Consider the following 26,541-nt stretch of genomic DNA (forward strand, 5'->3'; position numbering starts at 1 on the left):
AAGCAAAGTAAAAACACATTACTGGACCAAAGTCCAGTTAACCCCTTGCTTACCAGGTGAGAGTAGGGGGTGGCCAAATGGGATGTAACCCCTTTAATCCCGGGCCAAACCCCCTCTCCCATGACAATGGGGAGTGTGGAGAAGGAGGTGCAGTGAGATGGGGAGTGTGGAGAAGTGGGGGTGCAGTGAGATGGGGAGTGTGGAGAAGGGGGGTGCAGTGAGATGGGGAGTGTGGAGAAGTGGGGGTGCAGTGAGATGGGGAGTGTGGAGAAGGGGGGTGCAGTGAGATGGGGAGTGTGGAGAAGGGTATGTGTGCAGTGAGATGCTGAGTGTGGAGAAGGGGGGCAATGAGATGGGGAGTGTGGAGAAGGGGTGTGCAGGGAGTGTGGAGAAGGGGGGCAGTGAGATGGGGATTGTGGAGAAGGGGGCAGTGAGATGGGGAGTGTGGAGAAGGGGGTGCTGAGAGATGGGGAGTGTGGAGAAGAGGGGTGCAGTGGAGTGGGGAGTGTGAAGAAGAGGGGGCAGTGAGATGGGGAGTGTGGAGAAGGGGGCAATGAGATGGGGAGTGTGGAGAAGGGGTGCATGGAGAGGCGTGTGGAGAAGGGGGGCAGTGAGATGGGGATTGTGGTGAAGGGGAGGGGGGCAGTGAGATGGGGTGTATGGAGAAGGGGGTGCAGTGAGATGGGTTATGTGGAGAAGAGGGGGTGCAGTGATATGGGGAGTGTGGAGAAGGGGGGTTGCAGTGATATGGGAAGTGTGGAGAAGGGGGTGCAGTGAGATGGGGAGTGTGGATGGGGGGGGCAGTGAGATGGGGAGTGTGGAGAAGGGTTGGTACAGTGAGATGGGGGGACAGTGAGATGGAGTAAGGGTAACAGTTTGCTGCATTTACTGATATTTATTTATATATTTTCTTTATGGGGCATCGGAACATGTCATTGGGGTTAATATTCTGTCATTTGGATGCTTGGTATGTGATGTGGAATCTTAATGTATACATACAGCTGAGGGGGTGTATACAGAGGGTCTACATATGGAGGGGTGTACATACAGGGTGTGTCTCTTGTGGTTTAGTTATAGGTGTGGGTACTCCCTGGAGGTGTATACAGGTGTGTCTGGTTCTTCTGGTAATAGGTGTGATTTCTCAATGGGTGTGTGTGTGTGTCTGTGTGTGTATATATATCTGTATCTTCACAGCTTTTTATTAGTATTGTCGTCTCTCATGGCACCGAAGGTCAGAGATCGAAGAGCTGACGGGAGTAACGCTCTGCAGATCTGCTATAAAGAGGTAAGTGTGATACTTTGCAGTCTATTAGAGGAGCCGGCGCAACAATCTACAGACTAGGCAGGGAACTTTCACACCTGCAGGATTAGTGCAACATTCCTTCATCATTTGATCTGAGGCCCACACGAGCAGTGATACTGTTTTCTGTGACATTTGTCACTGATCTATTGGGACAGTTATGAAAAAAATCACTCTGAGGGTGTTACTTGGCTGAGCGCTTTCACTTTATTGCAACGTCGGTCCACGTTGCTTAGTACTTGTTATCTAATAGTGAATCAGTGCTGTCTACCAGCCTCTCCCCTGCGCCAGCCTCCTCTAGCTCTTCCTGTGCCAGCCTCCTCTAGCTCTCCCCTGCGCCAGCCTCCTCTAGCTCTCCCCTGCGCCAGCCTCCTCTAGCTCTCCCCTGCGCCAGCCTCCTCTAGCTCTCCCCTGCGCCAGCCTCCTCTAGCTCTCCCCTGCGCCAGCCTCCTCTAGCTCTTCCTGTGCCAGTCTCCTCTAGCTCTCCCCTGTGCCAGCCTCCTCTAGCTCTCCCCTGCGCCAGCCTCCTCTAGCTCTCCCCTGTGCCAGCCTCCTCTAGCTCTCCTTGAGCCAGCCTCCTCTAGCTCTTCCTGTGCCAGCCTCCTCTAGCTCTCCCCTGCGCCAGCCTCTTCTAGCTCTCCCCTGCGCCAGCCTCCTCTAGCTCTCCCCGGTGCCAGCCTCCTCTAGCTCTCCCCGGTGCCAGCCTCCTCTAGCTCTCCCCTGCGCCAGCCTCCTCTAGCTCTCCCCTGCGCCAGCCTCCTCTAGCTCTCCACTGTGCCAGCCTCCTCTAGCCCTCCCCTGCGCCAGCCTCCTCTAGCTCTCCCCGGTGCCAGCCTCCTCTAGCTCTCCCCGGTGCCAGCCTCCTCTAGCTCTCCCTGGTGCCAGCCTCCTCTAGCTCTCCCTGGTGCCAGCCTCCTCTAGCTCTCCCCTGCGCCAGCCTCCTCTAGCTCTCCCCTGCGCCAGCCTCCTCTAGCCCTCCCCTGCGCCAGCCTCCTCTAGCCCTCCCCTGCGCCAGCCTCCTCTAGCTCTCCCCGGTGCCAGCCTCCTCTAGCTCTCCCCGGTGCCAGCCTCCTCTAGCTCTCCCCGGTGCCAGCCTCCTCTAGCTCTCCCCGGTGCCAGCCTCCTCTAGCTCTCCCCGGTGCCAGCCTCCTCTAGCTCTCCTCGGTGCCAGCCTCCTCTAGCTCTCCCCGGTGCCAGCCTCCTCTAGCTCTCCCCGGTGCCAGCCTCCTCTAGCTCTCCCCTGCGCCAGCCTCCTCTAGCTCTCCCCTGCGCCAGCCTCCTCTAGCTCTCCCCTGCGCCAGCCTCCTCTAGCCCTCCCCTGCGCCAGCCTCCTCTAGCCCTCCCCTGCGCCAGCCTCCTCTAGCCCTCCCCTGCGCCAGCCTCCTCTAGCTCTCCCCTGCGCCAGCCTCCTCTAGCCCTCCCCGGTGCCAGCCTCCTCTAGCTCTCCCCTGCGCCAGCCTCCTCTAGCTCTCCCCTGCGCCAGCCTCCTCTAGCTCTCCCCGGTGCCAGCCTCCTCTAGCTCTCGCCTGCGCCAGCCTCCTCTTTGTAGCTCCCCTGCGCCAGTCTCTAAGGCCGCGCTTATAGTGCCGGCGACGCAACGTCAAAACAAATGCATTGCAGCCATCGCGTGCGCTTATAGTAGGAGCGACGCAACGGCTTCGTCGCGATCGCTGGAAGTCAAGTCAATTTGATTTCTCCAGCAACCTCAGCATTACGCCGCTATTGCCGTCACTGGCACTATAAGCGCGGCATAACTCTTTGCAGAGCGGGCCTCTAGGGCAGCGGTGCGCAAACCGGGGGCGCGAGATTGCCTGCGGGGGGGGGGGGGGGGTTCACAGAGGTCCCGCGCGCTTCCCGAAGGCACTTCAATTAAGTGCCGGGGGACTGCAGGGCCTCTGTAAGCCTTTACTTACCTTGGCTCCGGCGGCTTCCTTCCCGCGTCGCCATAGCAACGCGACGTCATGACGCGGGAGCGGGGAGACCGTAGGCAGCGGGGCGTAGGGAAAAAAGTTTGCGCCCCCCTGCTCTAGAGCATCCTGTGTGTGTGACATGTGCCATCACTCTCCCTGCAGGTGTGTTCCTGTTGCTGCACTTACAGATGGGTAAGAGACTGTGTCAGATGTACAGAGTGTGTGAGACAGAGAGATGGAGGTGGGAGCGGACAGAGGGAGAGAGAGGACACATAGGGGGGAGAGGGGACCAGACAGAATGAAAAGAAGAACATGAGAGGTAAAAAAGATGAGGGAGGTATAAAGATGGAGGCTTTTAAATGGGGAAAGAGACAGGCAGATAGAGGGAGAGGTGTATGTGAGTGAGGAGTGTGCATGAAGGGATTTGGGTATGTGGAGGGAGGAGGTTTTGCCCCTCATTCCTCTCTCTGCCCCCAGCCTCTGCCTACAAGCTGGTCGGCTACTTCACCAACTGGTCCCAGTACCGACCCGATCCTGCCGAGTTCCTGCCAGAGAACATTGACCCGCAGCTCTTCACACACCTCGTGTACGCCTTCGCCACCATGGTAGACCACAAGATTACGCCCATCGAATGGAACGATGAGAGGCTGTACAAGCAGTTTAACAACCTGAAGAAACAGTCAGTACAAACAATTCAGTGCCGGCCTTCCCGAGTGCTGGCCTCCCCTCCTGCCCCCCCTCCTGCCTCCTCCCCCCTCCTGCCACACCCTCCTGCCTTCCCCCCCTGCCCTCCCCTCCTGACCTCCCCCCCTGCCCTCCCCCCCTTGTGAATGCCTCCCCTTGCGCTGGCCTCCCCTCCTGCCTCCCTTGAGCTGGCCTCCCCTCCTGCCTCCCCCTGTGCTGGCCTCCCTTCCTGCCTCCCTTGTGCCGGCACCCCTTCCTGCCTCCTCTTGTGCTGGCCTCCCCTCCTGCCTCCCCTTGTGCTGGCCTTCCCTCCTGCCTCCCCCTGTGCTGGCCTCCCCTCCTGCCTCCCCTTGTGCTGGCCTTCCCTCCTGCCTCCCCTTGTGCTGGCCTTCCCTCCTGCCTCCCCTTGTGTTGGCCTCCCCTCCTGCCTCCCCCTGTACTGGCCTCCCCTCCTGTCTCCCCTTGTGCTGGCCTCCCCTCCTGCATCCCCTTGTGCTGGCCTCCCCTCCTGCCTCCCTAGTGCCGGCACCCCCTCCTGCCTCCTCTTGTGCTGGCCTCCCCTCCTGCTTCCAGTGTGGCGTTCCCCCCCTCCCTGCCTCCCCTGTGCCGGCCTCCCCTCCTGCCTCTCATGTGCCAGCCTTTCCCCTGTGTCAGCCTCCTCTCCTGCCTCCCCTATGCCGTTCTCCCCCTCCCCCCTCCCGTCATGACGCGGGAGCGGGGAGACCGTAGGCAGCGGGGCGTAGGGAAAAAAGTTTGCGCCCCCCTGCTCTAGAGCATCCTGTGTGTGTGACATGTGCCATCACTCTCCCTGCAGGTGTGTTCCTGTTGCTGCACTTACAGATGGGTAAGAGACTGTGTCAGATGTACAGAGTGTGTGAGACAGAGAGATGGAGGTGGGAGCGGACAGAGGGAGAGAGAGGACACATAGGGGGGAGAGGGGACCAGACAGAATGAAAAGAAGAACATGAGAGGTAAAAAAGATGAGGGAGGTATAAAGATGGAGGCTTTTAAAGGGGGGAAAAGACAGGCAGATAGAGGGAGAGGTGTATGTGAGTGAGGTGTGTGCATGAAGGGATTTGGGTATGTGGAGGGAGGAGGTTTTGCCCCTCACTCCTCTCTCTGCCCCCAGCCTCTGCCTACAAGCTGGTCGGCTACTTCACCAACTGGTCCCAGTACCGACCCGATCCTGCCAAGTTCCTGCCAGAGAACATTGACCCGCAGCTCTTCACACACCTCGTGTACGCCTTCGCCACCATGGTAGACCACAAGATTGCGCACTCCCAATGGAACGATGACGTGCTGTACAAGCAGTTTAACAACCTGAAGAAACAGTCAGTACAAACAATTCAGTGCCGGCCTCCCCTCCTGCCCCCCCTGTGCTGACCTCCCCTTGTGCCGGCCTCCCCCATGCCAGTATTCCCTCCTGACTCCCCTGTGCCGGCCTCCCCTCCTGTCTCCTCTGTGCTGTCCTTCCCTCCTGCCTCCCCCATGTGTCTGCCTCCCCTCCTGCACTCTTGTGCTGGCCTCCGCTGCGCCGTCCTCCCCTCCTGCTTCCCCTGTTCCAGCCTTCCCCCTTTTGTCGGCCTCCCCTCCTGCCTCCCCTATGCCGTCTTCCCCTGCCCCCCCCACGTGTCAGTCACTCGTGGTAACTCTGTGCTTCTTTGTGTCCCAGGAACCCGAGGCTGTTGACGTTATTGGCCATCGGAGGCTGGACCTTCGGGGTAGCCAAGTGAGTCCTACATTCCATGCGGAATATAGCGGGAGAGGACCTGACCAGGGTATATGGGAATATTATGCAGTGAATTGGTACAGTATATAGAGGAATATTATTTTATAACCATGTATAAGGACCGATCAACCTGTAGCTGGGTATTTGCATGTACATGACTCGGTAGCAGAGTATATACAGCTATACTGCCTCGCAGCTGGGTATATACAGGTATGCTGCCTCGCAGCTGGGTATATAAAGCAATGCCGCTCTGTTGCTGGGTATATACCGGTATTCCACTCCATTCCTTGGTATATACCGGTATGCCACTCCGTAGCTGGGTATATACCGGTCTGCCACTCCGTTGCTGGGTATATACCGGTCTGCCACTCCGTAGCTGGGTATATACACCGGTATGCCGCTCTGTAGCTGGGTTTATCCCGGTTACACAGCCCCCAGTCCATGCCCGGCTCATGTCCCCACCTGCTCCCAGGTTCACAGAGATGGTTGCCAGTCCCGACACCCGTCAAATCTTCATTGATTCTGTGATTGAGTATTTGCGGAAATACAACTTTGACGGCATCGACCTGGACTTCGAGTACCCGGGGGCCCGCGGCAGCCCTCCCGAGGACAAGCAGAGATTCACCTCCCTGACCCAGGTGGGTAGCCAGCTCTGCACTTCCCCCTCTGCTCTCAGTATCTTACACTGCCACATCTATCCTGAACCAGCACCCGGCTTCCATTTTTGCTTCCGATACTGTATGTACCCTTTGAATCTTCCCTCAGCATCTGGGATAGATAAACATGGCCGCCTGGAAGTGCCAATGACACAGAAGACATATTTTTAAGTACAGACGCACATATACCTAGTAAGTTGATGGTATGAGTCAGATTATTTTTATAGGTAGTCAATAAACACAATCAGAATGATTTGTACAATGGTGAGGATAACCACAGAATGTGACATGACATCAAAATATGATGTCTCTATTGGACTGTACCTCCGAAACGTGTCCCACCAATTAACCTTGGAGTCCTTGTTTAATCAGTGGATGACTCTGAGAAGCTGACACTGGCCATGGCACACAGCAATCAGCCTTTATTTAGCCCCCTACTCTCATTCTTGCAATCTCGCTTTAACAATCGTGACATCTGTTGACCAGGTTCTCATCTCTGTGTCGGAGCAGCGTGCTAGCTGGGGTCAGTAAGGGGTTCCCAAACTTCACTTCACCCAGCTAGGTTACACGTGAGTGGTTCCTGAGAACATTCTGATAGTAATACTTTCCACCAGATGAAGGAACAAACTCAGATGCTGATGAGACAAACATGCCACTTTACTTCTCAAACGCCCTGTACAGTAATTGGATTTTCACATTAGATTGAACGTGGAAAACACAATATAGCAAAATATACTTGATTACCCAATTTATGCTTTCTGCACCAAGGCAGTAAATGTGTCCATTAGGATGTGTGCGATCTCTGCTGCTTGTATATGTAGCTGATGGTGTTGGAGGTGGGAAATACGTTGATTTAAAGCATATTGGGATGAGAATGCAGTAGCGCGCATACGCAGGCAGGAAAGGTCCGTTTATATCGTAGTATTTCGGAATTAAATTGGTTAATTACTCCAATTCTTGTATCAAATCCTCCAAACCGTTTTGCAACTGTATCTCTTTTATTGTAACGGAGTTTCTTGCCGACAAACTAAATGTTCTTTTTTTCACTGCAATACAATATTAACCATTTGGAAATTGCTGTAACACTTCCCAGTTGGTTATGTTTATATGCAGAACGAGCCCCAGTTAGTCTAGTATTACTTGAATTGGTTCATCTTCTGAAAAAGGTTGCAATGGAATGGTAAGGGCTGCTCTGCACATACAGTGGGTAACAGATGGTACTGTACTTGTGTAGTAGTGGTTTGTGGATCAGCTGTATTCCAGGATACATTAAAGTAACCTTAACGTTATCATTTATCTTACTTTGCCATAGAGTCAATTATTTGACCAGTGAGTGAGATTTACCCATGGAGCCTTGTTCTGCTGGATCATTGGAGTGAAAGACCCATTATGGAAAATATGTGAGCCTAGAGTTGTATGTATGTCATTATTTATATAGCGCTGTTAATGTACATAGCGCTTAACAGCAGTAATACAATCATCTAAATAACAAATAAAGGGAAGAAGCGCTTCAGACATATAAGTAGCATTTAGGAAAAGGTGTCCCTGCTCCGAAGAGCTTGCAATCGAATTGGTAAGAAAAACGTACAGAGACAGTAGGAGGACATTCTGGTAAGTGCGTCTGCAAGGGGTCAAGGTTTATGTATCGTGTATAGTATTATCCACGGTGCTACTCATATGCTTTGTTAAGGAAGTGGGTCTTAAAGGTGGATAGAGTGGGTGCTAGTCGGGTATTGAGGGGAAGGGCATTTCAGATGTGTGGGGCAGTCCGTGAGAAAGATTTAAGGCGGGAGAGGGCTTTAGATACAAAGGGAGTAGAGAGAAGACATCATTTAGCCGAACGCAAGAGTCTGGATGATGCGTAGCGAGAAATTAGGGCTGAGATGTAAGGCGGGGCAGAAGAGTGTAAAGCTTTAAAAGCGAGGAGGAGAATTGAGTGTGTGATATGGGATTTGATAGGAAGCCAGGAGAGGGATTTGAGCAGGGGAGACGCTGAGACAGATTTAGGAAAGAGTACAGTGATTCTGGCAGCAGCATTTAGGATAGATTGTAGGGGAGACAGGTGAGAGGCAGGAAGGCCGGACAGCAGGTTGTTACAGTAATCGAGACGGGAGAGAATGAGGGCCGGAGTCAGAGTTTTAGCAGTCGAGCAACAGAGGAAAGGGCGTAATCTCGGTAATATTGCGGAGAAAAAAACATGCTTTAGCTACCTTTCGAATGCAAGAGAGGAGTCAAGTGTGACCCCTAAGCAGAGTGCTTGCGCTTCTGGGTGTATGACAGTACTTCCAACAGTAATGTGGAATGAGGTAGTAGGTAGGGTCAGGTTTGGGATGAAATATGAGGAGCTTCACTTTTGCCATGTTAAGTTTAAGTCGGCGGAGGGACATCCAGGATGATATCGCAGAGAGACATTCAGAAAATTTGGTCTGTACAGCAGGTGTAAGGTCAGGGGATGAAAGGCAAATTTGTGTCATCAGCATAGAGGTGATATTTGAACCCAAGAGATGTGATTAGGTCACTGAGTGTGTAAAGAGAAAAGAGGAGAGGTCCCAGGACAGAGCCCTGGGGTACCCCCACAGAGAGATTGATAGAGGATGAGGAGGTGTTGGCAAAAGAGACACTGAAAGTGCAATGGGAGAGGTAAGAGAAGATCCAGGATAGAGCTTTGTTACGGATACTAAGAGTATGGAGAATGTGAAGGAGAAGAGGGTGGTCCACAGTATCCAACAAAAGCCAAAAATGCCCAAAGCTACATCCAATGTGACAAAATACACACTGCAATACTTCAGTGCTGATATTCTCATGAGTAAGGGTCATTTCGTTAAACCCTTTGACCAAAGCGTTATAAGCCTGCAGCCACGTCACGGCATGCCAAAATTGCAGGTCCTAACCCTACCTGATAAAAATCTCATGTACCTCCTATGAGAGGGAGAATACCCACATCTCAAATGATGTCATGACGTTGCGTTCCCATTAACGTTCGCCGTCTGGTGTCATTTGATGCCGGGATTCCAAAGGAGCAAGAGGGCGGCACCAAGGAGACGGCAAACACAGGCAAGTGCCATGGGACGGCAAATTTTGAAATCCGCCGCTGTGTCCGGGTAATGACAGCTATTGGTGGACGAGGGAATGGAGGAGTAGAGCAGTTTGCTGAAGAAGATTAGTAGGAGGAGAACAATGAGACACTGCCCACACAAACCTTTCTTGTATCTTTTGTTTATGGTCTCTCGCAGGAAATGCTTGCCGCGTTCACAGCAGAAGCTACGGCCACACACCGTTCGCGCCTCCTGATGACGGCGGCAGTGTCTGCATCGAAAACAACCATCGATACGGGCTATGAGATTGCAGAGATTGGACGGTGAGTGTGGAGAGAGGGGAGGAGATGACAAGCCTGGAGGGAGGGGGGAGATTGAGGGAAGAAGGGGGGTTATGAAGGTAGTGGGACAGGGAAGGGGGGCATAAAGGTAGTGACCAGGGCTGCCGACAGGGGAAAGTCTGGACAAGTGGCCTGGTGGCTTTGTCAAATTCTTTATCGGACTGCTGGACCTCTGGTTGCCACCAAGCCTCGGCTTTCCCCAGGAGCGGGCTGCCCTCACTCTCCCGCGCCGGGCCTCTTTCAGATGGTGTGTGCCGGAAACTGGGGCAAGCTTCCGGCGCACAAGGGCGTGAGAAAGTGGCCCCTCGTGGAAGAGTGAAGGAGGTCCACAGCTGGGGAGAGAGGGAAGCCCGGCAGAGGCCTGTAGCAGCTGGGGTGAGCCGGGCACCAGAGGCCTGAGACCATCCCCAAGATGTGTGTTTTGTATGTATTTTTTTTTGAGTGGGGGGGGGGTAATTATACATGTGTGTGTGGCCAGGGAGGGAGGAGGGAATGAGTGTGAGGAGTAGGGTTTGAGGGAGCGGGATTGAGTGAGAGGGGGTACTTGGTGGAGGGGGGGGGTTGAGAGAGGGAGTGAGGGAGTGAGGAAGAGAGGGGGTAAGAGTGAGCCAGGTGGTGAGAGAAATACATTGGGAGAGGTGGGGGAATAGAGTAGGGAAATGGGGGGGGGGGGGCTGCCAAGACCTATCTAAACTCTAGTCCCTGGCCCCGGGATATCTGTGGCGGCTTGGCGGTGACAAGAAGGTGTCTTGTATCTGAAGCGAGTGTTGGTGTCTCTGAGACTGGGTAATTCCTCAGTGTGTGACACTCCTCTGGTCACTGAAGTGGGTGGTCATGTGACCGGCCTCTTTGTCTCCTCAGGACCCTGGATTTCATTAACGTGATGACATATGATTTCCACGGTGGGTGGGACTCCAAGACTGGTCACAACAGCCCCCTGTACCGGGGATCCAAGGACGATGAATACTCCTTTTTCTTAAATGTCGTAAGCCAATTCTGTCTACTGTAATGCACACGCGGAGCACACGCAGGGTTACACAAAGGGCACACGCATGTTACACCGTGCACAATGCAGGGTTAAATAAAATGTACACGGAGGACATACATGACGTGCAAGTAATGCACATGTAAAGTACACTCACGGCACAAACTTCACATTCTGTTCTAAGGACAATAGGAGGCACAATATTAGGGGTTTGGCTTCTGCTTCATTATAATCCCCTTGATACCGAGCGCCACAGAGCTTTTCAATCCACTAAAACCTGGTTCTGTCCCACGGGGCCTCGGTTTTCTCGGAGCGGGTGTCCGTGCCTAACCGCGCGGCTTTCCATGTACAGAAGTAGCGCAATGCAATGCAAGGACAAACCCATATTCTCTACTGGAAATTGCAGCTTCTACACAGCGTCTATAAAAAGCGCCAAACTGCCCGGATTGTATGTGCTTCAGAGGCGGAATGACCTGAGCTGGCGCTAACGCCATCCCCAGTCTGACCTGTGGGTTTTGCGTCTAGGCCAGGGGAGCGCAAACTGTTCCTGCTGCGCCCCCTGTCTGCCGCGTCCTGGAGCTCGCGCCCCCTTCCGCCCTGGCAGATGCGTCAAATGTCGCTCCGGGGTCACGTTACGTGACTCACATCGTCATTTGACGCCTGTGACGTCACATGACCCGACGCCGCTTTGCCATGGAGACGCCCAACAGCTTCCGAATCCCGGTAAGTTTTTGTTGTTGCAGGGGCCTCACGCGATCCCCCGGCATTTAATTTAAATGCCTGGGGGAAGAACGCGGGACCTCTGTAACCGCCCGCGCCCCCCCAGACATCTCTCGCCCCCCAGTTTGCGCACCCCTGGTCTAGGTTCTGGATGGAACGTGCACATCCCGATCTCGCCTCTAGGTGGCGTGAAAAGAATGTGCTTGTTTAGGAGCGGGATTGCATAACGGAGATACGAGAATTGCAGTTGTGGGCAAAAAATGTGAGTTTGAGGCTTTTTTTGATAAACCGATGGGATTGGCAGAGCCGGAGTGAGACCGCTTCCAGAAAAGCCCTTTCCTGCACGGGTTGGACATGTGAGACGGGGTTACAGAATATGCCGATCCCATCGGAAAGGATTCTTCAGATACGGATTGTCACACTTCGGAGCTATGAGGAGAGGCCCCTAAGTGTGTGTGTGTGTTTGTGTGACCTGTGTAACCAGGGGAGGGAGGCAGAGGTGTGTGTGTGTGTGTGTGTGTTTGTGTGACCTGTGTAACCAGGGGAGTGAGGCAGAGCTGTGTGTGTGTGTGTGTGTGTGACCTGTGTAACCAGGGGAGTGAGGCAGAGCTGTGTGTGTGTGTGTGTGTGTGTGTGTGTGTGTGTGTGTGTGTGTGTGTGTGTGTGTGTGTGTGACCTGTGTAACCAGGGGAGTGAGGCAGAGCTGTGTGTGTGTATGTGTGTGTGTATGTGTGACCTGTGTAACCACGAGAAGTGAGGCAGAGTTGTGTGTGTGTCTACTGTGCAACTTGGGGTGTGAGGCAGAGAGAGCTGTGTGTGTGTGTCTGTGTGAACTGTGTAGTGGAGTGAGACAGAGCGGTGTGTGTGTGTGTGTGTGTGTGTGTGTGTGTAGGACCGCCAACAGGAGGGGGGCTTCCGCCACTGCAAATTTTTCCCCCGACCTCTGGCCAGGCCCTGCTGCCGGTCGCGGCCGGGCCCCGGCTCTCAGCTGCCTGCAGGACCTTTCCTCTCTGTCCCACGCTGATGTCAGCGCGCCGGAAGTAAGCTTGGCCCAGCATCCTGTGTGCCGCGCGCTGACGTCAGAGCCCCGGAGCGCCGGCAGTGGAAGCTCAGCGGCGTGGGACAGAGAGAGGAAAGATCCTGCAGGCAGCAGAGAGTCGGGGGAAATATGCAGCGTCGCCCGGGGTACCCCCCCCCCAGCGGACCCCCGCACCCCCCCCAGCCAGCGGACCCCCGCCCCCCCCCCCCCCAGCCAGCGGACCCCCGCCCCCCCCCCCCCACCCCAGCCAGCGGACCCCCGCCCCCCCCCCCCCCCACGCCAGCGGACCCCCGCCCCCCCCCCCCCAGCCACGACCCCCGCCCCCCCCCCCAGCCAGCGGACCCCCGCCCCCCACCCCAGCCAGCGGACCCCCGCCCCCCCCCCAGCCAGCGGACCCCCGCCCCCCCCCAGCCAGCGGACCCCCCGCAGACACCTGTGCAGGACAGGAGGCGAGCACACTGTGACATTTCAATAAAGTGACTGGTGCATATCCTGTTATCCATGGACACAGTACCGCTGCTTTCTGTCCGCTTTCCTGTCTGCTTCCCCGTGTGTGACAGCCCCCCTCCCCCTCTCCCTCTCCGACGCCCCCAGAGCTACGCTATGAATTACTGGAGGGATAACGGGGTCCCTGCGGAGAAACTCCTGCTTGGATTCCCGACCTACGGCCGGACCTTCACGATCCCGAACCCCAGTATTTGTGGCGTGGGGACACCGGTGTCCGGAGCGGCTCTGCGGCGCCGTACACCAAGAGGCCGGTTACGTGGCCTTACTTCGAGGTGAGTGCAGCGTGTTCATTATCAGTGTACAGAGATACTCAGCATTATTATACCGCGCAACGTGTTTAATATTAGCGTATAGATACTCAGCATCATATGCAGCGCAGCGTGTTTATTATCAGTGTATAGAAATACTCGGCAATGTTATTCAATGCATCCTGCGCTCCCCTATCCCTCTGCTAACACTGCACCCTGCGCTCCCCTCTCTCCCTCTGCTAACACTATCACCCTGCACTCCCCTCTCATCCTCTGCTAACACTGCACCCTGCACTCCCCTCTCTCCCTCTGCTAACACTATCACCCTGCACTCCCCTCTCATCCTCTGCTAACACTGCACCCTGCGCTCCCCTCTCTCTGCTAACACTGCACCCTGCACTCCCCTCTCCCTCTGCTAACACTGCACCCTGCACTCCCCTCTCTCCCTCTGCTAACACTGCACCCTGCGCTCCCCTCGCCCTCTACTAACACTGCACCCTGCGCTCCCCTCGCCCTCTACTAACACTGCACCCTGCGCTCCCCTCGCCCTCTACTAACACTGCACTCTGCACTCCCCTCCTGCTAACACTGCACCCTGCACTCCCCTCGCCCTCTACTAACACTACACCCTGCACTCCCCTCCTGCTAACAACTGCACCCTGCGCTCCCCTCCTGCTAACACTACACCTTGCGCTCCCCTCTCCCTCTGCTAACACTGCACCCTGCGCTCCCCTCGCCCTCTGCTAACACTGCACCCTGCGCTTCCCTCGCCTCTGCTAACACTGCACCGTGCGCTCCCCTCGCCCTCTGCTAACACGTCACCCTGCGCTCCCCTCGCCCTCTGCTAACACTGCACCTTGTGCTCCCCTTGCCCTCTGCTAACACTGCACCTGCACGCTCCCCCTCGCTCTCTGCTAACACTGCACCCTGCACTCCCCTCGCCCTCTACTAACACTACACCCTGCACTCCTCTCCTGCTAACACTGCACCCTGCGCTCCCCTCCTGCTAACACTGCACCCTGCGCTCCCCTCGCCCTCTGCTAACACTGCACCCTGCGCTCCCCTCGCCCTCTACTAACACTGTACCCTGCGCTCCCCTCGCCCTCTACTAACACTGCACCCTGCACTCCCTCCTGCTAACACTGCACCCTGCACTCCCTCGCCCTCTGCTTACACTACATCCTGCACTCCCCTCGTCCTCTGCTAACACTGAACCCTGCACTCCTTTTTCTCTCTGCTAACCCTACATCCTGTGCTCCCCACACTCTTTGCTAACACTGCACCCTGCACGCTCCCCACACTCTTGCTAACACTGTACCCTGCGCGTTCCCCTCTCTCTCTGCTAACACTGCACCCTGCGCTCCCTCTCTCTGCTTACACTGAACCCTGCGCTCCCCTCTCTCTCTGCTAACACTGCACCCTGCGCCTTCCTCTCACTCTGCTAACACTGCACCCTGCGCTCCCCTCTCTCTGCTAACACTGCACCCTGCGCTCTCCCCTCACAGATCGGCCCCTGGCTCAAAGGGGCCACAGTGGAATGGATTGCGGACCAGAAAGTGCCCTACGCCTGCAAGGGGAACGAGTGGGTCGGGTTCGACAACCAACAGAGCTATGAGCACAAAGTAAGAGGGAGGCCAGGCGCGTGTGAGGGGCTCCGTGCAGCAGCGCTGGGTTAAAGGATGCAGAGAGTTTAGATATGATATAATGTACACATGCTAACTGTGTGCAGCCCTGCACAGTGTGTGTATATAGAGAGAGAACAATTCAGGGTATAATCAGTGTGGCGGGGAAGAGGTTTACTGGGCTTATAATAAAGTTCAGGCCCACTTGGTTAACCCTGACCCGTGTGTTAGGGTCTTAGAGTGTCAGCTCTGGGACCCAGATGTCAAAAAAAGTATTACTGCAACTGTATACTGATTTTGCGACATTAAAGAATGATGTGATTTTATTTCCTTTCCGGTGATGCTGGGATCGGGAGATTTCTAGGCTGTAAGTTTCAGGGTGGGTTTGGCGGAGAAAGTTTTTGCAGAATGCGTTTATGTTGCGGGGTTATGGGATACCCCAAAAGTTGTATACGGAGATTGAGTGATATCCTCTGATACTGCTAAGCGCATTACTCCGCCAACCTTGTACCTTGAAAACGCTCTTACGACTCACTGCCAGAGTCCCTGATGCAGCATCTTCCAGACAAGGTAAATGGGTATGAAGGGGTTAAAAGATATCTGCAGGTATACACAGAATCCTTAGTATAGCATGGGACTCCCCAGTATAGCAGAAGTACCCCCATACTGTACATGCCCCGGTATCCTGAGCCTAGAGTAGGGGTTCAGGAAGGTGCTCACTAAGGTTATGAAGCTGAGCGGATTTGCAGTGTTTAAAAGTATGTTTCTAAGGCCTCGGTCCCGCTGCGCTCGTTGGCGCGGGCGGCAATGTAGCGAGTTCCCCACCAGCAGGGGAATCCTCGCGAGCCGGTCCCGGTCCCCACTGGCGGCACAGCTGACTACACGCTGTCGCGCGTCAGCCGCTGGAGACACAACAGAATGGTGTTTTCTAGCTTTGACGCGTCACGTGTGTGGCTGTGAGCCAATGAGGAGGGGAGGCTGCGGGAGGAGGAGAGGCTTCGGGGAGCGGGGAGGAGTGTGGAGTGAAAGCAGGTGAGTGCCTGTCTCTGTGTGTGTGTCTGTGTGTGCGTGCCTGTCTGTGTGTGTATGTGTGTGCCCGAGTGCGTGAGTGCCTGCCTCTGTCTGTGTGTGTGTGTGTATGAGTGCGTGAGTGCCTGCCTGTGTGTGCGCGCGTGTGTGTGTATGAGTGCGTGAGTGCCTGCCTGTGTGTGTGTGTGTGTGTATGAATGAGTGCCTGCGTGTGTGTGTTTAATACTTACCGAAGCTCCAGCTCCAGCCCGAGTCCGTGAAGGGAGGGGGGGGAGAGTAGCGGGTCCCTCCGCTCAAGCCACGCCCCCCCTCCCTGTCAAACCGCCCACCTCCCGCTCCGGCTCCCGCTCCCTACAGACCGCATATCGCGGTCTGTGTATCTCAGCGCACCGCCTGTCAGCAGTGCGGGTGCGCTGACTCTGGGAGCGGGGCCTTAGCCTAATGTGTGCCAGGAATGAGGCCAGTGATTTGTAGGGCTTTCTAAGTTATAGACTCTGGAAGGCACAGATGGTTACCAAGCTCGGCTCCGGTGTGTCTGTCCAGGGGCCATACTTGAAAGGGCTCAGAGATGCCTAGGTGTGATGCCATATGGGCCCTGCAATTATTATAGAGCACCCATATCCTGGCATGAAACAAGGCAAACTAACACCCTTTGCTAAACAGCCAGCTGCTGTGGAGCCTCGCACTGTGGGGGGCGAAGGGGCAGAGGGGGCTATTTCACCTGCCCGGGGAAAAGGCTCAGGGGTGGGAAACCCTGTATGAGTGTTTTAGATTGGTCGTTATGCGGTTGCTAAGGTTTTTTTGATTGGGCTGCAGGTTTTCTGGGACCTGGACACCAGAGGTTTGAAAAGCTCTGACACAGGTCAGATTCTTCAGTTCTAAGTGTTTTAAGAGTTTCATCAGTTCCACCTTGTGTGATTCACCTGAGATTCAGTCCCATTGGAGAAGTGGCCTGGAATATTTTGCTGGGTGTTTGCAATTAGGAAAGATTAGTTTTGTTATCCCAGTTTTCCAAAGTAAGTGTGTCTTTTTACTGTATTTTTGTGTAACATTGTTGTGTGCGTTCATTAGGTGAATAAACGCAATTTATTTTTATCTCTCTGCTTGCTCAATCAATGATCCCGGTAATTAAAAGTTGTAATAAGCAGGTCTTACCGTGACAAGCGTTATTTAATAAGACCCGCTTATTACAACTTTTAATTACCGGGATCATTGATTGAGCAAGCAGAGAGATAAAAATAAATTGCGTTTATTCACCTAATGAACGCACACAACAATGTTACACAAAAATACAGTAAAAAGACACACTTACTTTGGAAAACTGGGATAACAAAACTAATCTTTCCTAATTGCAAACACCCAGCAAAATATTCCAGGCCACTTCTCCAATGGGACTGAATCTCAGGTGAATCACACAAGGTGGAACTGATGAAACTCTTAGAACACTTAGAACTGAAGAATCTGACCTGTGTCAGAGCTTTTCAAACCTCTGGTGTCCAGGTCCCAGAAAACCTGCAGCCCAATCAAAAAACCTTCGCAACCGCATAACGACCAATCTAAAACACTCATACAGGGTTTCCCACCCCTGAGCCTTTTCCCCGGGCAGGTGAAATAGCCCCCTCTGCCCCTTCGCCCCCCCACGGTGCGAGGCTCCACGGCGGCTGGCTGTTTAGCAAAGGGTGTTAGTTTGCCTTGTTTCATGCCAGGATATGGGTGCTCTATAATAATTGCAGGGCCCATATAGCCTCACACCTCGGCATCTCTGAGCCCTTTCAAGTATGGCCCCTGGACAGACACACCGGAGCCGAGCTTGGTAACCATCTGTGCCTTCCAGAGTCTATAACTTAGAAAGCCCTACAAATCACTGGCCTCATTCCTGGCACACATTAGAAACATACTTTTAAACACTGCAAATCCGCTCAGCTTCATAACCTTAGTGAGCACCTTCCTGAACCCCTACTCTAGGCTCAGGATACCGGGGCATGTACAGTATGGGGGTACCTCTGCTACACTGGGGAGTCCCATGCTATACTAAGGACTCTGTGTATACCTGCAGATATCTTTTAACCCCTTCATACCCATTTACCTTGTTGGGAAGATGCTGCAGCAGGGACTCTGGCAGTGAGTCGTAAGAGCGTTTTCAGGGTACAAGGTTGGCGGAGTAATGCGCTTAGCAGTATCAGAGGATATCACTCAATCTCCGTATACAACTTTTGGGGTATCCCATAACCCGGAACCCCGCTACATAGACGCATTCTGCAAAGACTTTCTCCGCCAAACCCACCCTGAAACTTACAGCCTAGAAATCTCCCGATCCCAGCATCCCCGGAGAGGAAATAAAATCACATCATTCTTTAATGTCGCAAAATCAGTATACAGTTGCAGTAATACATTTTTGACATCTGGGTCCCAGAGCTGACACTCTAAGACCCTAACACACGAGTCAGGGTTAACCAAGTGGGCCTGAACTTTATTATAAGCCCAGTTAACCTCTTCCCCGCCACAATCAGTGACCCCAGGAGCTTACAATTAAACCAAGGTAATATGGGAATTCAATGTGTCCCGCTGGGTGACCCAGAGACACAGACAGAGGGGACCTGCCAGTCCCTGTGCCACCTTACATTGAGGTAACCTTGTGTGATCCTTCAATCCTTTGCCACCCAGGTGGATTTCCTGAAGAAAGGCGGCTTCGGGGGGGCCATGGTCTGGGCCATCGATCTGGACGATTTCCTGGGATCTTTCTGCAACGAGGGGAAGTATCCGCTGATCAGGCACCTGAAATCCCTGCTGGAAGGTATGAGGCTAGGGGTGGGACATGCGTGTATGACATCACTGTGACATCATCCTACGCTGCTGCCAGAGATGGTCTGTTGGGGACAGATGTGACATGTCCGAAGCTCTCGTGTTACTGCAACTCTAGGACATCAATGTAACCCTCCCGCCCGGCTCCTAGGGAGGTTCCATCAGTGTCTCTTAGGCTGCGGCCAGGCAGGGAGCGAGTGTGCTGGCGCACGAGTGTCGTGACATCATGTGTTCTGCTTGGCCGTGCTTTTCCTGGCCAGCTAGTTGCGTGCGTGCGTGCATGCTTGTGGGGTGGGGGGGGGGGATTGGGTGTCGGGAGCACGGCCATGATGTCACAGAGCTGGTTCACCCTTATTGGGCGAACCGCTCACGTGACGCACCAGCAAAGGGCATAAACAAATTTGCTTGCCTCTGCAAGCAGCTGAGCGCCGTGCACTCACGGGCATGCGCAGGCGTTCGCTCACGCTGGCCACACACATTACAGCAATGTGTTTCATCGCGGCGAGCGCCCACTCAGTGTCACCCTGGCCGTAGCTTTACAGTATATAGGCTACTCAGAGGGCATTACCTTATCAGGGTGCAGACATTGCGTGGCCGGGCGATGATGTAGCAAAGATGGAAATGATGGGCACCAGGAACATTTGTAGTACAAACAACACTCTTTATTTGCACCCCTTCTACCAGGGCCTTTCTCATGCATTACGGTACATTACAGTACATGTATGTATTCTTAAGTGTTGCATCTCCGGGTACCCTCACTTCACCTCACCCAGGCACAACATTTTCTGGGGGGGAGGGGGTTAGGAGATGCGGCGCTTAGAGGCCCCGCTCTCTTCCCCACAACATTTAAATTAAATGCAAATCGCAACTGGACTGACACGGCTATTTCTGTATTAAAAAAATTATATATCTCCACTTATAACGCGGTCTGGGCTTGGCTCCCGATTTAAAAAAAAAAAAATCTCCATTTGTTTTTGTTTTTAAACATTCAATGCTGTATTGCTAATGGACACATACACACACCCATACACCATGTGGGAATTGAACATGAATACATTTTTATATAATACACATGCAGGAATCGAACCCATGACCTTGCATATGCTAGTGCAATTCTCTAGCTGCTAAGATCCCGGTTATAACGCGGTCTCATTATGTGGACCTGAGCACTGCATTATAATGGGGTTCAGCTGTGTATATATATATATATATATATAAGGAACTGATGAAAAAAAAATATATAAATATTCATCAGTTCCTTATTCATGCGCCAGGGTGTTTTTCCTTTTCTCTTGCACATTGTTAGGGGGTTGAGATTCCCCTTATTCACCTGGGCTGCAGAATATTGATTTACACTTGTAGTTTAAAGATTAGCGCCTTAATATTTTCTATTGTTCAGGTGTTGAGCTCTGCCTACTGCTGCCTGGAGACAGGGACATATATATGTCCCTGTCTCCAGGCAGCAGTAGGCAGAGCTCAACACCTGAACAATAGAAAATATTAAGGCGCTAATCTTTAAACTACAAGTGTAAATCAATATTCTGCAGCCCAGGTGAATAAGGGGAATCTCAACCCCCTAACAATGTGCAAGAGAAAAGGAAAAACACCCTGGCGCATGAATAAGGAACTGATGAATATTTATATATTTTTTTTTCATCAGTTCCTTATTCATGCGCCAGAGCTCAACACCTGCTGACTTACCCACGTCCCATGTAATAGGAAAAACATAACTCTATTTGTGGGTACCTCCATTAAACCTGTAAGGCCTTGGTAATCCCATAGGGGGGTTAGATCTATTAAAACTAAAATGGAAATAAAATCAAATTGACTTTATTCTCCAGTTTAGAAGAATTAAGCACCTTGTCAATGTAATGGGTTCCTTAGAAAGATTCAATTGGCCATAAAGTAGCAATCACATCTACCTGTTATATATATATTACCGTATTGGAACTGGGGGAAGGAGGGGCCAATCTTAGTTTGGGTGATCTCCCCTCTCCCCCTGTCCATTTCCCAAGATACTCACAAGTGGGCAAATGCATGTAACTATACAGGCAAATCTCTGCTGGAGTGTGGACTGGAAATTCTTTAAAAAAAAATTGTATTTTTTTAATGTAAAGTTATTTGATTTGATTTCTTTGTTGCCATTTTAGGTTGTCACAAACTCCTACACCAATCACCAGTCCCCCCAGCCTTGGTCACCAGCCCCCCACTCCAATCACCACTCCTCCCCAGCCCCCTGCTCCAACCACCACTCCCCCCCAGCCCCCTGCTCCAACCACCACTCCCCCCCAGCCCCCCGCTCCAATCACCACTCCCCCCCAGCCCCCCGCTCCCCATCCCCCCCGCTCCAATCACCACTCACCCCCAGCCTTGGTCACCACTACCCCCAAGCCCCCCGCTCCAATCACCACTCCCCCCCAGCCCCCCGCTCCAATCACCACTCCCCCCCAGCCCCCCTCTCCAATCACCACTCCCCCCAGCTTTGGTCACCAGCCCCCCGCTCCAATCACCACTCCCCGCCAGCCCCCCGCTCCAATCACCACTCCCCCCCAACCCCCCACTCCCCATCCCCCCCGCTCCAATCACCACTCACCCCCAGCCTTGATCACCACTCCCTCCAAGCCCCCCACTCCAATCACCACTCCCCCTGCTACAAGGTCAACCCTAATCTGCACGTTTAAAAGTGAACCCCGCAAACACCAACCGGTGGGAAGCAGACGTACTCCATGCAGTGTGCGGCCAGACTGGTGTTTGACAAGAGCCGTGAGGGGCCACCTCTCTGCTCCAGGGGTCCTGAGAGCATCCCATTAAACTGAGAGCACCCCAATAAAGTCACAGCTTAATATGCAGCCTACGTACGTCTGTCTGTGACAGGATGGGGGGAGGGGTCGGTCCTGAATGGGAGACAGGGAGACACCTGTCCTGGGTGAGATGGAGGGAGAAGTGGGTCTGACTTTTGAGTCAGAGAGAAAGATGGAAAGAGGTGTTTGTCTGTCTTAGGAAATATGAATGAGATGTCTGTTTGCCCTGAGTGGGAGAGATGGAGAGGCATCTGTCCTGAGTAGGGTAGATTGACAGGCTTCTGTCCTGAGTAGGGGAGATGGAGAGGTGTCTCTAGTGTGGAAGACATGGAAGCGTCTGTTCTTAGTGGGTGAGATAGAGAGGTGCCTGTCTTGGGTGGGTGAGATGGAGAGGTGTGTCGTTTGGGGGAGATGGAGGTTTCTGTCCTGAGTAAGGGAGATGGAGAGGTGTCTATCTTGGGTGGGGGAGATGGAGGCATCTGTCCTGAATGGGTGAGATGGGGAGGCGTCTGTCCTGAGTGGGCGAGATGGGGAGGAGTCTGTCCTGAGTGGGCGAGATGGGGAGGCATCTGTCCTGAGTGGGCGAGATGGAGAGGTGCCTATCCTGAGTGGGCGAGATGGAGAGGCGTCTGTCTTGGGTGGGACAGAGAGAGGGGTCCTTGTTCTATGGAGAAATGCCATAAAAAAAGCCATAGTACGGTGCGTCTACCTCTAAAGTGAAAGGGAGAGTAGGGTCTGGATGACGCAAGATGGGGGGCAGAAACGAACGCCTTCTTGAGAGACTCGAAGGCCTGGCATGCTTTAGGGGGCCAGGAGGAAGGATCCGTGCCCTTCTTAGTCAGGGCAGTGATAGGAGCCACAGTGGCAGAGAAATTACGGATAAATTTACAGTAATCATTGGCCAAGCCAAGGAACCGCTGAATCGACTTGAGAGAAGTGGGTTGGGTCCAATCAAGAACGGCTTTAAGTTTATCGGGATCCATAGCGAACCCTTCATCAGAAATAATGTAGCCCAGAAAGGAGGTAGAGGTTTCATGAAATATACACTTCTCCATCTTGGCATAGAGATGATTCTCACGAAGGCGAGAGAGTACTAACTTCGTATGCTGGATGTGTTCTGATAAGGACTTAGAAAAAATGTGAATGTCATCGAGGTACACGATGATAAATGAGTTAAGGACATCACGGAAAATCTCATTTACAAACTCCTGGAAAACCGCTGGTGCATTACAAAGTCCAAAAGGCATAACCAAATATTTGTAATGACTGTCGCGTGTATTACAGGCCGTCTTACATTCATCCCCTTGTTGTATGCGTATGAGGTTGTAAGCCCCATGAATGACAAGCTTAGAGAAAATGGCAGCGCCTTGCAAACGGTCAAAAAGTTCTGAGATAAGGGGCAAAGGATAGCGATTTTTCAGGGCGATCTTGTTAAGACCTGTGTAATCTATGCACAGGTGAAGCGACCCATCCTTCTTCTTAACGAAAAAGAAACCAGCTCTGGCTGGAGAAGTAGAATTTCTAATAAAGCCTTTCTTTAAATTCGCTTGAATACTCTGAAGTCAGGACCTCCGAGGAAGATGGGGAGCATAATCTTTTTCGGCAGGTTCCTTTACATAGAGGGGGAAGAAGAAATAGTACCCAATGAGATTCCCCCATACTTTATTGGGCGTTTGCGTTTCCCGGCCTTGTGGGACAATAATGTGCCAAATGCCCAGGCAATCCGCAGTAAAGACATAAACACTCATTCCTCCGACGTTGTTTCTCTGAGAATGAAAGTGGATAACTCCCTAACTGCATGGGTTCTGGAGCTTCCAAAGCAGGGAAAGTGATAGGAGTAGGACTGCGGATAGAAGGCATAGTGTCAGGGTCTCCTAGACATCCTGCTCCTAGCCATAGTTCCTTTCCTTGTCCACCGGCTGTGCTGCTGCTTTCTTTCTGCTCTGGGGTTTGTCTGTCTGTCTGTCTGATGGACTTTTTCAGTCTGTACCTGTGGAGTACCTTCTGCCCGCTGACAAACCACCAGAGGTGGGTCATCTTGAGTCCACTTTTCATCAAGGCCTCCGGGAAGAGCCTGGAGGATCGTCCGGAGAACGCTCTCGAGAGGGGGAGTAATGTCAAGGTCTCCTAGACATCCTGCTCCTAGCCATAGTTCCTCTCCTTGTCCACCGGGTGTGCTGCTGCTTTCTGTCTGCTCTGGGGTTTGTCTGTCTGTCTTCTTGTTGCTCCTGTTCTCTGTCCTTATAGTTCCTGCTTCCTGTTTGGGTCTTTGCCTTTGCTTTATGTCAGACTCCATGCCATTGTCCATGCTTCTGCCACAGCTTGTATCAGTTCCTGTACCAGTCCTGTTCTGTATTGGAGTCCTGTTCATATTAAAGGCCCTTGCTATTTAACTAGATTGCCCCAGTCTGTTTCCTGCTAGCAAGCCCCAGACCTGTCCCTGCTCCCCTGTTCTGCTCCTGCCTTCCTGTTGCCGAACCTCTGCGTGTAGTCCAAGATGATCCTGCTTGCTGCCTGCCATTGACCTCTGCTTGCCCACGACGAAGCTGCTTGCTGCCTGCCATTGACCCCTGCTTGCCCACGACGATTTGACTTGCCGCTTGCCATCTACCTTAGCCCGTGACCCCAACAATCTTTGCCTGCTCCAGCTGTTCTGGCCACCGAGGTCCTACCCGCTCCTGGAGTCTCCCTCGTGACACATAGACGTAAAAAAGCGTGAATGATGGCATTCCACCCGCCTCTCCTGAAGGCGTTGATCCACCCTGATACATACGGCTATCAGATCCTCAAGCGCAGGAGGTCGTTCCTGGGCAGCTAACTCATTCTTCAGAGTCTCAGAGAGACCTTGCCAGAAGGCCGCTGATAGAGCCTCGTCGTTCCAGCTCGTCTCCGCAGCGATGGTCCGGAACTCAAGAGCATATTTTGCAACGGATCTGTGAAATGTGAAACAAGGAAGAGGAAGCAGTGACCTTACGGCCTGGAGTGTCAAAAACCTGTTTGAATTCTTTTTCAAAACTTGTGAAGTTTTTCGTAAGTTCAGGTCTCTGTTCCCAGATGGGAGAAGCCCATGCCAAAGCATCTCCAGTTAATAATGCAATAATATAAGCCACTTTAGATCTGTCGGAAGAAAAGCGAGAAGGGGTTAATTTGAACTGAATGTTGCATTGGCTGAGGAAACCTCTGCACCCTTGTGGGCGATTGGGATTGGGAAATCGTGGCTCCAAAGGGATATTAGGCTCCGGCTTAGATGAGGAAAAAGTTATAGGCCGGAGAATTCTAGACTGAGACTGTTGGTGCAAGACTGCGAGTCAGAGAAGCGACTTGATTATCCAAGTACAAGAAGTGCTCGGAAATAGAGTACAGTGCTTGGCCCACCTCAGGGGGGTCTATGTTTGTTGGGCTCAGCATACTAATGCTCGGGCAACCCACAAACAAGGCAAGACCCCGGTACTCAGGTGGGAAGATACAAAGCCACGCACCCACAGCAGCAGAAGCGTGCCTGGAAGGCGGATTGTCTAGGTCTGGGTTGGAGAGAGAGGGTTAATCGGTATACTTGCAGGTCCTGGGATTGGAGAGCGTAGAGTCGTAGAAGTCCATTAGCCGTGGTCTGGGATTATAGATGGTAGGATAGTCCAGGTCCGTTAGCCGTGGTCGGGGATTATAGATGGTAGGATAGTCCAGGTCCGTTAGCCGTGGTCGGGGATTATAGATGGTAGGATAGTCCAGGTCCGTTAGCCGTGGTCTGGGATTATAGATGGTGGGATAGTCCAGGTCCGTTAGCCGTGGTCTGGGATTATAGATGGTGGGATAGTCCAGGTCCGTTTAGCCGTGATCAGGGATTATAGATGGTGGGATAGTCCAGGTCCGTTACCCGTGGTCTGGGATTATAGATGGTGGGATAGTCCAGGTCCGTTTAGCTGTGATCAGGGATTATAGATGGTTGGATAGTCCAGGTCCGTTAGCCGTGGTCTGGGATTATAGATGGTGGGATAGTCCAGGTCCGTTAGCCGTGGTCTGGGATTATAGATGGTGGGATAGTCCAGGTCCGTTAGCCGTGGTCTGGGATTATAGATGGTGGGATAGTCCAGGTCCGTTAGCCGTGGTCTGGGATTATAGATGGTGGGATAGTCCAGGTCCGTTAGCCGTGGTCTGGGATTATAGATGGTGGGATAGTCCAGGTCCGTTAGCCATGGTCTGGGATTATAGATGGTGGGATAGTCCAGGTCTGTTACCCGTGGTCTGGGATTATAGATGGTGGGATAGTCCAGGTCCGTTTAGCCGTGATCAGGGGTAGAAAAGTCGCCATAGTCGAGGGTAAGCCGAGGTCAATATCCAGAGGGGTTCACTTACAAGCCAGGTCGGTACACAAGAGGTTAATCTGAAAGACAAGACTGGGACAAGGCAAAACTGTAGGAAGCAGCGAGGCTACACCGAATTATGCTGAGCACTGACTGAGAGCAGGACCAGGGTATATGTAGGCAGACAGACAGACAGGGGGTGGAGCGGGGGCGCGGCCACAGCAGAAGCTGGGATAGGCTGCAGGAGACTAGAGGCACAGATGATGCTAGACACGCAGCTGGGGATCGTTGCACGTCGTCACGTGCGCGCGGCGTCCGGGGGGCGGAGCCAAACTCCGTGGCAGGGGCTGAAGAGCTGCGGGTGCGCGCGCGCTATGTAATCAGAGCGGGGTTGCGCGCATAAGCGGAGAGTGGAGCTGCGGCAGCAGCACTAGGTAAGGAGGGAACACGTCGCAAAGGACGCGTTTCCCGATTCCTTACACAGCTGCAGAGGGTGATTCACCTCTGACACCAGTGGCCAGGATATCCATGCTTCCTGGCTGTAACCCTCACTTAAGATGGCTCTGCAGTCCTGTGCTTCCTATTGATCTATTATATCCCATTGCTGCTGTACATTTTTTAAGATAACATTTTGTTAGACATTAACATTTAAGATCAGTTTTACATATATTTGTTTTGCATATATTTATAGTTTGTAATACTGTTTTCTTTATCCTCCTCCTTATAGTTCTACCTCCTCCATCGTCTTTTTTAAATAGAATGTATTTTATATATATATATATATATATATATATATATATATATATATATAGGTTGTATGTTGGCTAGAATATAT

At 52.9% G+C, this 26,541-nt stretch overlaps 1 protein-coding gene across 1 annotated transcript; it reads left to right on the forward strand.

Annotated features, from left to right (window-relative positions):
• The first annotated feature begins 851 nt into the window (after positions 1-851).
• LOC142503214 (acidic mammalian chitinase-like) lies at positions 852-26,434 on the forward strand. Its single transcript, XM_075615371.1, has 12 exons — positions 852-1,285; positions 3,373-3,402; positions 3,688-3,889; positions 5,567-5,623; positions 6,096-6,261; positions 9,513-9,637; positions 10,517-10,640; positions 12,994-13,178; positions 13,286-13,301; positions 14,627-14,776; positions 18,470-18,599; positions 20,758-26,434. Exons 2-12 carry the CDS (start codon positions 3,399-3,401, stop codon positions 21,210-21,212), a joined length of 1,614 nt encoding a protein of 537 aa, XP_075471486.1. The 5' UTR covers positions 852-1,285; positions 3,373-3,398; the 3' UTR covers positions 21,213-26,434.
• The last annotated feature ends 107 nt before the right edge of the window (positions 26,435-26,541 follow it).

The sequence above is a fragment of the Ascaphus truei genome, chromosome 9 (assembly GCF_040206685.1).
Source record: "Ascaphus truei isolate aAscTru1 chromosome 9, aAscTru1.hap1, whole genome shotgun sequence".
In the NCBI taxonomy this organism is placed as follows: Eukaryota; Metazoa; Chordata; class Amphibia; order Anura; family Ascaphidae; genus Ascaphus; species Ascaphus truei.

Coding starts and splice junctions, on each gene's coding strand:
- LOC142503214 (XM_075615371.1), top strand. Junction 5,624..6,095: donor TGGACCTTCGGGGTAGCCAA/GTGAGTCCTACA, acceptor ACCTGCTCCCAG/GTTCACAGAGATGGTTGCCA. Junction 14,777..18,469: donor AACAGAGCTATGAGCACAAA/GTAAGAGGGAGG, acceptor TTTGCCACCCAG/GTGGATTTCCTGAAGAAAGG.